Source organism: Mustela nigripes, chromosome 14 (genome assembly GCF_022355385.1).
Source record: "Mustela nigripes isolate SB6536 chromosome 14, MUSNIG.SB6536, whole genome shotgun sequence".
Lineage (NCBI taxonomy): Eukaryota > Metazoa > Chordata > Mammalia > Carnivora > Mustelidae > Mustela > Mustela nigripes.
This window is the reverse complement of record NC_081570.1, coordinates 93,982,454-93,994,350: the sequence shown is the minus strand read 5'-3', so window position 1 is coordinate 93,994,350 and position 11,897 is coordinate 93,982,454. Positions and strand designations below refer to the sequence as shown.

General features: G+C 54.8%; 1 protein-coding gene across 1 annotated transcript; it reads left to right on the top strand.

The window, feature by feature from the left end:
• Nucleotides 1-807: 807 nt before the first annotated feature.
• Nucleotides 808-11,897, top strand: EPS8L3 (EPS8 like 3). Its single transcript, XM_059377108.1, has 18 exons — nucleotides 808-868; nucleotides 1,038-1,102; nucleotides 2,467-2,625; nucleotides 2,920-3,069; nucleotides 3,174-3,229; nucleotides 3,621-3,760; nucleotides 3,847-3,962; nucleotides 4,180-4,300; nucleotides 4,391-4,452; nucleotides 4,694-4,768; nucleotides 5,129-5,277; nucleotides 7,999-8,080; nucleotides 8,349-8,383; nucleotides 8,869-9,064; nucleotides 9,279-9,407; nucleotides 10,015-10,088; nucleotides 10,586-10,718; nucleotides 11,841-11,897. Exons 1-18 carry the CDS (start codon nucleotides 838-840, stop codon nucleotides 11,895-11,897), a joined length of 1,830 nt encoding a protein of 609 aa, XP_059233091.1. The 5' UTR covers nucleotides 808-837.

Here is an 11,897-nt window from a genome sequence, read left to right as displayed (position 1 = left end):
TTTATAAGGGGTGCAGCCCCAGGTTCACACACTAACCAGAGTGGCTGTCTTTGTGAGAAACATACAAGGTTGACTGTGGCATCGGGAGGGCACTCTGGGCAGGGGAGAGCGGTGGTCAAGGAGGGGCTTCACGAAAGAGGTGATCCTTGAGCTGGATTTCAAGGGCTGGGTAGGGAGGGGCTCTGGGCAGAGGGTTCAGAGTATGGAAAGGTGAGGAGACAGGAGTCTTGATTATCTAAGACATTCAGGGAGGTACAGATCATTGACAAATCCTACAGAGCCCCATGATTAAAGCGTGCAAACAGATAGACACACACAACACACCACTCCTAAGTTCGACCTCAGCTTAAGGGACAACATCGACCTCTTCTGGATTTGCAGAACCGAAACAGGCTTGGACAAGAGGCTTGTTTTGGCAAGAAAGGGTGCTGTACCTGCCACCCTTCCTCCAGAAGCTAGGTGCAGCCCCTGGACCTGGCATCTTTCACATTCAGGCCCAAGACAAGATATGTTCCCAGGTGCCTGTCCACACAGCCTTCTCGAGCCCAAGGGAATGAGCCTTAGTGACCAAAAAATGGGAGGTCAGGAGCCTGCCTTGAGCCTCCCCAGCCCAGCCGAGATGGGGCTCCTTGGAGGAACTCAAGGCTGCAGATGGTTCCAGAAAGGCCCCTGGAGCCAGAAGTTTTGGGTCTGGTCCTGGAGGACCCAGGCCTGAGTGAGGGGCGAGCTGCAAGAGCGCGTCTCCTGCCCGGTTCTGCCCTCGTGTTTTCCTCCCCAGCCCTGATGGTTGTCTCTGTGGTTCAGTGTAGGTTCTGGGAGTCCTCTCACTGTGCCAGCATGTCCCGGCCCAGCAGCAGAGCCATTTACCGTAAGCGCCCCCTCTGGTCTGCTCTCTCTTTCCCTCCTGGAACCCCCACCCTCAGGGGTCTCCCCCCACCCCCATCCCACCCCCCCACCCCCCGTCGCTGACCACCCCCCCACCCTACCCTACCCCTTGGGTTCCTCGCCCTCCATCCCCTTGCTTTGCTCCCCTGCAGTGCAGCGGAAGGACTACGTGCAGGCCATCTCCTCTGAGCCCACCTGTCTGCAGCACAGGGTGGAGGTGAGTAACCCTGGGCCAGTGTTCTTTGCCCAGGACCCAGCACGGCGGCAGGAGGATGGCCTGTGGGAGGACAGCGGTTCCTAGCGGTTCCTGCAAGGACTCTGGCAGATCCCTGTCTCAGCAGGAAGAGGTCTGGGCTAGAGCCCCCAGGGCAGGCATGCGCTACTTGGGGGCTGAAAGGAAGGCTCCCGCCCCGCTTGTGCAGGCAGACGGCATGGGCACTGTGAGATCTGGTGGCCTGACGGGCTGCAGACGCCACAGGGCAAGCGCAGGCTGGAAGGCTGTGGGGGGGGACAAGCAGACACCTCATCAGGTTGACACACTGGGGACAGACAGCAGATTTGGGTTCTCAGGGGGAAGAAGCAGGGAGGGACACAGGGGCAGTGGTCTGGAGGCTTGCAGGGCAGCAGGGGCGGGACTCCCCAACCCTCAGCCAGGTGGAGTCCTGGGCCTCACAGGGAACTGGCTCCATGAGACCTGGCAGGTGGGAGTAAGAGGAGCTGTGTCCCAGATGTGCATGAGTTCGTGTAGACATCCCAGAACATGTAGGCAGCATGAACTCCCAGAGAGGCGCTGAGGGCTGGGCAGAGAGCAGGGCGGGGCATCAGGAGCAGGAGGCAATGGTGGCCCCCCAGCAAGGGCCTGGAGGAGAGGGCAAGTGTAGGACTGTGGCTTTTGAAGGTAGCATTTGGATGGGAGAAGGGAGGGGTCTCCTCAAGGAGGGAGAGTAACACGAACACCTGCCAGGATGATAGGATTCGCACGGGTCAAGGCTCTGAGTGAGACCGAGATGACCATGGCCTTCATCAGGCAAAATTCAGAGGGAGCTCTTGATCTTCCTGGGAGACGGGAAAGGGCTAGACTAGCAGAAGTGGGGAAAAGCATTCTGGGCATGGGAAGAGTGTGAGCCAAGGCAGGGAGGCAGGAAATGCTCGGGCAGTGAGGGGAAGGACCAGGTTGGAATGGTGGATTCCCAAAGGGAGCAAAAAAAGCCAGAGACAAAATCTGAGGGTCCTATATCCCGCCCATAGGAGTTCAGACTTTTTTGGTTGGGTTATTAGAGCCCACATCTACCACCAAACAGCCCCCTCTGCTGGCCTGGGCTGGTAAGGGCCATGACATCCTTCAGGACCTCCTTCCTCCAGAGTCCTGAATGCTCTGGCGCAGCTCATCTGACCCTGACACCCGGGGCCCTATCCTAGCCCAGCTGCGACTGATCTCCCATCGGCCCTTGAAGGCTTCTCTATGGGGATGGCCTGGGACCTCCCCGACAAGGAGGCCAGGAACACATCCTCTGCTGCCTTTCCCCCACCCTTGCCCACCACCACCTGCGCGCCCTCTCTCCAAACCTCCTTTCCCCTCAGCACCTGATGACATGTAAGCTGGGGACACATAAAGTCCAGGACCCCAGGGATGCCCTGAGGAAGCTGCAGGAGATGGATGCCCAGGGCCGGGTGTGGAGCCAAGACTTGCTCCTGCAGGTCAGAGATGGCTGGCTCCAGCTGCTGGACATTGAGACAAAGGTCAGCACCCCCCACCCCACCAGACTCTGCAGTGGGTCATAGCACACATGGGTTTTGGAGAAGCCAGCACGGGGCATGGACTCCATCCCTTCTGTGTCCCAAGCAGCAGCCACCTGTCCCCATATACAGTACACACCCAGGCCTACGGAGGCTTGGGGGACAGAAGCATCAGGGTCAGGGAAGATGACACCCTGTCCCGGGCCACAGGGAGATCTGGGGCAGCCCAGGCTAGGAGTTCCCAGTAGCCACCCCAGTGCTCAGTGGCGTCACGGCCGAACTCTCTGTCTGGCCCAGGAGGAGCTGGACTCTTACCGCCTGGACAGCATCCAGGCCATGGACACAGCGCTCAACACTTGCTCCTACAACTCCATCCTGTCCATCACGGTGCAGGAGTCGGGCCTGCCAGCCACCAGCACTCTGCTCTTCCAGTGCCAGGAAGTGGGGGTGAGGGACCTGGGGCGAGGTTGGGAGGAAGTGGGTACAGGGCCCCCCTGAAAACCTCCCACTGCTGACGCACATACAGCCTGCCTGATTGCCACTTCCTCCAGGCAGAGCAACTAAGGACCGGCCTGCAGAGGGCCCTGGAGGAGGAGCAACAGCAAAGGTAGGCGTCTGTGCCCCCTCCTACCTGCAGGACCTCAGAGCCTGGGCCTGGGTAGGTCAGGCCCTGGCCCTAATTCTGGGAAATCCTAGGAGCCTGTGGCTCCACTGACCTGGGCTTGGAACTGGGGAGGGACCAGTCTGGGGCTAGGGTGCAGATGGGCACAGGGGAGGAGCTGGGACTGGGCCCAAGGAACCCTGGAGATGTGCCAGGAGACTGACATGGGACCGAGAGGGCCCATAGAGCAGGCAGATGAGGCAGGGTGAGTCCAGGTAGAGACCAGGGAGCAGAGCAAGTGGCTCTCCTGGAGAGGGTGGTGCTGCCCTTGATCCTAGGGCAGAGCCTCTGTCCCAAGAACCCCATCTAAGCTGTGTTCCCATCCTGTGCTCAGCAGACCCCCATCTGGAGCCCATCGCCCCAGCCAAGACAGATGGAGGGGGCCTCCTCTGGAAAGATCATTCCCCAAGGAGCAGGCACCCCCACTGGAGAAGGGGTCCCCTCCAGAACAGCCCTACTGGATGACCGCAGGGTGCAGTAAGTGTGGGGCATGAGGGCAGGTGGAAAGAAGGTTTGGATCAAAGATCAAAAAGGTTCTGGGCCATGGTCCCCTTCCATTGCAGGCGCGCCACCATCCCCAAGGCCCCTGGCACGCAATTCCAGTGTCCGAGAACTAGGCACCTTCACTCTGCCTCCTCCGCTGCGGCCTCCATCACCCGAGAATCTGGAGAGGGATGAGGTAACTGGAGGTGATCTTGAGCTGGCTGAGGCTCTATGGGCCCGGGCCCGGGTTGGCCATGGCAGACCTGGGACTGAGGAGGAACAGGGAGGCTTGATCAGGCCCTTGGCTGGGCCTGAGACTCTGATTGGTGGTGAGAAAGGGTTGGGGGCAAGGTTGTGGGAGTCACAGGGTAGGCCCAACTGGCCACTCAAGGGCATGGTTGTTTTGGGTCCAGGAGATACTAAACCACGTCCTTCGGGACATCGAGCTGTTTACAGGAAAGCTGAAAGAGACCCAGGGAATGAACAATCATAAGAAGAAGAGACTGGGGAAGAAAAAGGCCAAGAATCAGTGGGGTGAGTGCTGAGGGCTGCAGGGGAGAGGAGGAAGGTGGGGGCATGGTCTTGGGATGATCTACAGCCCACCACCTTTGCCCTCCCCTATAGTGATGACACAGGCCCAGTACACGGATTGCTTCCAGAAGATCAAGTACAGCTTCAACCTCCTAGTATGTGACTCTTTGCAAGTCCACAGCCCTCCCCTCATCCCACCCCAAAAACCACCTCCTCTCTGGTCTTGGAGACACCCCAATCCTTTCCCTCTCTAGCTTCTCCCCTGGGAACCTCCCCTCCTCCTCTTGGGACATTTGGAGAGTGCCAGGCTCCCTCCCAAACCCCTGAACAGTTACAGGGTCCTGGGCTCCTGGGGAAGGATGAAGGGTAGTAGCCCATAATGTGCTGTGTCCCCAGGGGAAGCTGGCCACCTGGATGCAGGAGGGGAACGCCCCTGAATTCGTGCACATCCTCTTCCAACTTCTAGACTCTGTGAGTTTGGGGACCACAGGGTGACGAAGAAGGCCAGGCTAAGGTTAAGACAGAGCAGAGGCCAGGGCAGAAGGCAGGGGGCAGAGGGAGGTTGTGGGGCCTGCATCTTGCTCCCCACAATACGGCCTCGTCATTGACTCCAAGACACCACCCCTGCTGTGTACAGAACCCCTCAACAGGCAAGATGGGCTTGGGTTGGTGTGAGGACACCAGGGATCAAGGGAGACAGGAATGGAGCTGGAGGCCTGAGGCAGTATGGTGTTACAAGAGTGGGAAGCCCGCAGAATTGCGGGCCCCTTCCCCCTCCTCTCTGACCCTGGGAGAGCCTCAGCTTCCTGACACCCTCCATCCCTCCCCTAGATCTTGGCCCATTGCCCTGAGCCTGGCCTAGCAACCCAAGTGATCTCCCCGCTCCTCACCCCCAAAGCCATAGACCTGCTACAGTCCTGCCTCAGCCCGGCTGAGACTGACTTCTGGAAGAGGCTGGGTGTGGCCTGGACCACCAGCCGGTGAGTGAGAACAAGGCCTGGGCATGGGGGCATTGGGCCAGACATTGGAAATGGCAGGCTCTACGTTGTCACACGCCAGAAATAACGCAAAAGAAATTTGGGATGACTTCTACATGGAGTTCCCAACTTTTTATTAGACTAAGTACAAACAGTTAAAAAAAAGCAAAAACGAAAAGTTGGCCACTCACCATCACCCACACCACTGAAGGAAGAAAGAACAACTCTTGCCAAGAAAGCAGAGTTGGCAGCCTGCTTGCTATTAAAATATTTTCTCATTTTCGTCAAGGACAAAGTGAAAACTTTGTCTCAATCCAGCCGGACTTGGAGGCTTGCTGATGGAAGAGCTGCCGATGTCACATCAACTAAGACTTAGCAACCAGCGGGCCAGGGTGGGGAAAGGAAAAAAGCTGCACTACGCGGTGTGGCCATGAGATGAGCCACAGCGCAGTCAGGCCTCGCTGACCAGGGCCTCGGGGAGCAGGCAGGAGGTGGAACCAGCCGGGGGTGCACCAAGCTGGGGCTTCGGTGAAACATTCCCCAGATAGTGAGGGGCCCCCGAACACAGGAGAGAGGTCCTGGCTGGACTGTGGGTTTGAGAACAGTGAGCACGCAAGTGACATCTGGAGCCCCTTGGGGGAAGGGCTCCAGAGGGAGCCCCAGGGACTCACTTAAAGCATCAAGGCTCACCCCAGCCCGTGGGAGGCGAAGGAAGGGACACGTCCCCATGCAGGTGGCAAAGGAGGGAAAGGGTCAAGGAGGCCAAGAGAAACTCCAGAGAGTTAAAAGGAGAAACAAAAAAGGAGGGGCATGAAAAGCAGGAGAGAAGAGGGTTCTAGAAAGAACCAGGAAGTCAGCCAGTTGTGCTAGTGAGTCTTCTGTCTTCTGTCTCATGGGCAGCCCTTTCCTATGCAGCCTCGTTAGAAGAATTTTCACCCCATCTGTCTAAAGACATGAATTAAAACTCAGTGTAGTTTATTGATTTCACTGTGGGAGAACATACATAAGATAAGATTTACCATTTAAAGTATATAAATCAAGAGCCTTAGGTTATGTTCCCTGGGTTGTGTAGCTGTCAGGTACACAGCTGTTTCCAGAACTTTTTTCATCATGCCAAACAGAAACTCTGTACACGTGCCTCCCTCTCCCCAGTCCCCGGTAATTTCTGTTCTCTTCTCTGTCCCTGTTTATTATTCCAAATATAAAATGAAGTCAGATGTGTCCTAAAATATTTTCCAGTTTCTTCAAATAACCAAAAATCAATAAATGAATGAATGGAAAGAGACTAACAGAAAAGACTATACAGAAAAGAGACTAACCCAAAAGTTGTAAAAACCCTCAAACGAGTTGAGTTTTGGCAAATTATATTTAGGTGACTTGCATATAGGCAAACTGACCAGAAATTACAAATGGCATTAAATGCTGTGGTGATCTAGAAGCACGTAGACTCTACAAGGCCATTGTCTTTGGCAACTGGGAGATTATTGGGACTTTTGAAGAACAAGTTGTTGTAGTTGTTTTTTAAGATTTTATTTATTTGAGAGAAAACATGAGAAATAGAGCGAGAGAGCACAAGCAGGGGGAAAGGGCAGAAAGAGAGGGAGAAGCAGATTCTCTGCTGAGCAGAGAGCCTGATGTGGGACTCTGTGGGATTCGATCCCAGGACCCTGGAATCATGACCTGGGCCAAAGGTAGACACTTAACCAACAAAGCCTCCAGGTGCCCCAAGAATGAGTTTTGATAGAGTAATAGCAGAGCTAAAAATCAGATTGCAAAAAATAAGGAAAGACCTGGAGGTAAGAAAATGTAGGCAGAGTGTATAGACACATCCTCAGAAAAGAGAAGGTGCTAGAATGACTGCCTGAAAGGAATATTAGCAGGGTCAAGGGAAGACTTGAGAATGTTTTTAGGGTAAAGGAAGGGAACCAATGAAAAAGAATGGTGTATTCATGCCCGTTGGGTAGATACTAGTAGATACTAGCTGTCTCCAATATACTACCCACTGCACTCGGGACACTATAGAGGGGCTCCGGAGAGTGAGAAACACAGATATGGGAAGCATATGAGATACAGTGGGAGAGGAGCAGTAACCCTGGGGCGTTCCAGAAGGAATACTCCCCTTTGGCCTGGTGACGGAGGGAGGGAGTTTCCTCAAGGTGAGCAGGGTTTCCCCAGGGACAGGCCCTTGGAAGAGATTCCTCTTCCTGCAGTGGCAGTGCAGCGGGCCAGGAGGGGGAAGGAAGGCAGGGAAGCAAGGAGCAGTCGCCACCTTAGACTCAAGCATAGCAGGTCCTATAATTCGAGGTGGAGTTCCACCCATGAGTTAGCCAAAAGAAACAGAGCTGCTGCCAAGATATGAAAAACAGGTCTGAGAAGCCCTGCCCAAGACCCCGGGGTTAGGGGGGCGATCTTCCAGCTACGACACTCCGTGGTTCCACCCCTTTGATCCAAACCCCCTGTCCTTGTGCTGAAGGACCCAGTCTGTTCTTATCAACTTGATGTATCTGCACTTGACAGCCGGGGTGAGGCTGGGCTGCAGAGACCCACACAGTGGGAGGTGTGCGTGCTTCACCATGTGCCCCTGTATGGGTGTCTGGCCTTTTATCTGTGCTCACAGGCCATGTCCCCCCTTCCCTAGAAGATCCCAAGGCTGGGTCCTGCCGTCTCCTCCCTATCCACATCCAACAGCCTGGCAGAGTGGACTCAGCTCTGTTCTCTCCTCAGGGCCGACTGGACAGGTGTTGAGCCCCCGCCCTACCAACCCACATTCTCTGATGGTTGGCAGCTTCCAGAACCCTCCAGCCAGGTAAGGGGAGCTTCGCAAAGCGCCCTGCTCAAAGCCCTGTTCTCTTGCTCCTTTCTGCCCTCTCAGTCCAAACCACAGTCACATGACAATGACATGGAAGGTAGGTTCGCAGAGGGACCCGGACCTACATGGTCGCCAGGCAGGGGAGGGGATATGAGGCAGGTGTGTGGGAGCAGGGCTGTGGTCTGATACCCCAGCTCCCGACCACCATGCTGGCTGACTCCCTGCTCCTGCGCGCTCTTTTTTTTTTTTTTTTTTTCCCCTACAGGCACCCTCAGGATACCAGAACTCTACCTCCCTCCGGTATGCCCTGGGCTTAGTAGGGACAGTATGATTCTGGGGAGGGAGGGGCGGGACTGACCCTGTGGATCCGTGGATTCTACAACTCAGAGACCCTCTGGGCTCACTTATAGCTGGTCACTTGCCCCCCCTGTCTAACTTAGGTGAAAAGTAGTGTTTTACCTTCTCAGACTCCAATCCTTCTCATCATACAACCTGCACATGCCTCTGATTCCCCAAAGCTCAGGTATAAAGCACTCAGAGGAGAACTCAGACATAGAAAGGTCCAGTGCTAGCAGAGTCTTCAGAAATCAGTGACATTTCAGACCCCTCCAAGCTGTGGGAGACCCCACCCCAAGCCCCGTCTCATACTGACCTGCCATTAAACTCTGCAGCAGCTGAGAAGTCACCACTAGACTCCAGGCAGGAGACACCTGGGGCTGGGACAGGGACTCGGTCTCTAATGGTTCTGTTCTTCAGCCATCCTGACTGTGTGTGGTCGGGGGGAGGGGGAAAAGCCCTGAGTTAGGGAGCACCTCCCACTTTGCTCAAGAGGAGACACATCATGACCTTCAGCCTGGGGACCCCAACCATGCGCCCTCCGGCCCCAGACCTGTCAGGCCAGCCCTGAAAATGCAAGTCCTGTATGAGTTTGAAGCCAGGAACCCACAGGAACTGACTGTGGCCCAGGAAGAGGTGTTGGAGGTGAGGCATTGGCTTGAGCCTAGGAAAGGAGGTGGTGGTTGGTGGGATTCATAGGCAGCCTGGCGTTGGTGGTCTAGGTATGCGGCTGCTGGGATGGGTGGCCTAGATAGGAAGAAGAAGGGTAGGGGATGGCAAGAAGGAAGAAAGCCTTGTTGGGGTGGGGAGGGGCGGTGTGGACAGAGGCTCAGGTGACTGAGGTAGTGCCTCTCGGCAGGTCCTGGACCAGAGCAAGCGGTGGTGGCTGGTGAAGAATGAGAAGGGACAGACCGGCTACATTCCCAGCAACATCCTAGAGCCCCTACAGTCGGGGGCCTCCAGGAGCCAGAGCCAGTCACCTTCTCGGGTACCACCCGGCCTAGACTATCCAGAAACTATAAGTCGGGGGTGGAAGCCGGGAGGATTCAATGATAAGTGGAGGAGATAGTCCTGGTTCAAGTTCATCGGTACTATCACAGGCTTACTACGTGCCAAGTTTATCATGGGGCCAGAGCAGAGAATAAGCCTTGTCCCCACCAAAGAAGCAAACCATGGAGTGAGATAAGTGATTTGACAGGAACCCAGAGCAGGGGCTCAGATGATGGGGGCTATGGGTAGAAATGAGATGAGGGCACATGGGTGGCACAGTCATTAAGCGTCTGCCTTCAGCTCAGGTCATGGTCTCAGCATCCTGGGTTAGAGCTCCCTGGGGCTCCCTGATCGGCGGGAAGCCTGCTTCTCCCTCTCCTGCTCCCCCTGCTTGTGTTCCCTCTCTCTAATAAATAAATTCATTAAACTTATTTATTTATATATTTATTTATAAATAAATATTTATATATAATATGTAATATTATATATTATAATTCCACATATATTATAACTCCATAAAATATATAATTGATTAATTAATTAATTAAATCTTTTTTAAAAAATGAAATGAGATGGCCCCTGACCCCCAGCTCCCCTCATTCTAGGCTCCAATGCTTCGACTTAGCTCAACGCCTGAGGAGGTCAGAGCCTGGCTGCAGGCTGAGAACTTCTCCACCATGTAAGTGCCTAGCCACAGAGGGTGTGTCGGGAGAACCTCTTCAAAGTACTCAAATTATAGCCAAGGAAAGCCAGAGACACAGAACATACGGGGTACAGAAAAGACCCGCAGTGTCCCCCACCTGCTGAGTTAGAGTAGAAGAATAGGAGTGTCCATGCCTGGCCTGAAGCACTAAATGAGAAGCCTCTGCCTTGGGGAATAGAGCAGGATTCCCAGGAGCTCGGGAAGAACTTCAGCTGCCAGCCACCCCTTCCCACCACAAAATTCTCTTCCAGGGTATTTCTCGATTCAAACCCTGGAGTCCTGAAATAGGTTTAAGCCGACATGTGAATTCTTTCTTCTTCACCTCCAGATACCCTATTCCCTGAATTCTCCCGCAACCCCAGCCTCCAAGCCCAAACAGCCTCTTATCCAATGCTCCAAAATAGACCAAGCCCCAAATACACAGGCCCAGGTCCTTCGCTCTGCCGCTGACTGCTCCCCGTTCTCAATCCCAGAACTGTGAAGAGCCTCAGGTTCCTCACAGGGAGCCAGCTGCTTCACCTGAGACCTGGGGAGCTGCAGATGCTGTGTCCACAGGAGGCCCCACGGGTCCTGGCACGGTTAGACGCCGTCAGAAGGATGCTGGGGGTGAGGACACCCGGGGGCCCTGACCCCCACAGGAAATGCGGGATGCTCCCTGGGTGGGAGGGACAATGCCAGATGGACAGTCCCGCAGGCCCAGCCCTGGGCCAGAATGGAGTGCGACAGGTCCCGGGCACAGGATACAGCCCCAGAGGCTTGACTTCATGCTCTAGGCTGATGGTTGCTACGAGCCCCGGGGAGCCCTCACTGGGCACCTGCCTCGCCTTAATCCTTTTCTTTCTTCAGGTGAGTCATTAGGTCCCAACCCAGATGCTTCTGAGACCAAGCAGGATGGCAGATCTGATACTTTTTGGAACCTTGAAAAAATCCACTCTCAGGTCCCCAGTTTGCACCATACCCCACACCCCAGCTCGCCCAGCACAAGCCCAGGGGTTGAAACCAGCGGAGCCCCTCCTCCCTGCATTGAGAGCCCTCCCTACTTATCACCTATTTATTGTATTTCTTTCCTAAGTTTGGAGCACTTGCGATAGATCTGGGAGGACTCCCTTCAGTCCCCCTCCTCCGCAATAAAAGCAGTTTCAAGCTTGGTATGTGCCTTCCTGCCGCTTCTTCTGGGCCTGAGGGGGGCCAAAGGCAGGGAGGCAGGAAGAGGTGGAACACTGGCCATGAAACAGCAGCCGCCCCACACCCACCCCTGGGCCAGGCTGTTGGCTGGTGAGCGGGGATTCACGTAGTACAGCTGGAGCCGAGAGAATTTGAGAACTATGGCCCAAGCTCTCCTTATTCTCTGAACAAACTCCATCTTTCTCCTCTGCACACTGCTCCCCATATGTCCCAAGGCACCCAGGACCTCTGAGGTACAACTCTTCACAGGAGGAAAGAGTGTTCAGAGTGACAGCTGTTGGTCGGGAGCACCTGGGTTCAGGACCCAGAGCAGCACTAACATGTCCAGCTTGTCTCTTTAGTGGCAGAGCATAGGGAACATTGGACTGCAAGTTGAAAGTCTACCAGTTGGCTGTTGGACCTGTAGTAAAGTCACTTCACACTCTGGGTCCCTATTTTTTCAAAGGTTACATGAAGAGTTTGGACCATTTGTGGCTTCTAATATTTAGTATAATACATAGCCTTTTTAAATCTCATAACTGTCATGGACTCTCCTCCCTACAGAACAGAGATTATACTTTCATTGATTTTGGCTACACAGAAGGCTTGATGTGCCTATAA

Coding starts and splice junctions, on each gene's coding strand:
- EPS8L3 (XM_059377108.1), top strand. CDS start 838: ATGTCCCGGCCCAGCAGCAGAGCCATTTACC. Junction 4,769..5,128: donor TCTTCCAACTTCTAGACTCT/GTGAGTTTGGGG, acceptor TCCCTCCCCTAG/ATCTTGGCCCATTGCCCTGA. Junction 8,384..8,868: donor CAGAACTCTACCTCCCTCCG/GTATGCCCTGGG, acceptor GGTCGGGGGGAG/GGGGAAAAGCCCTGAGTTAG.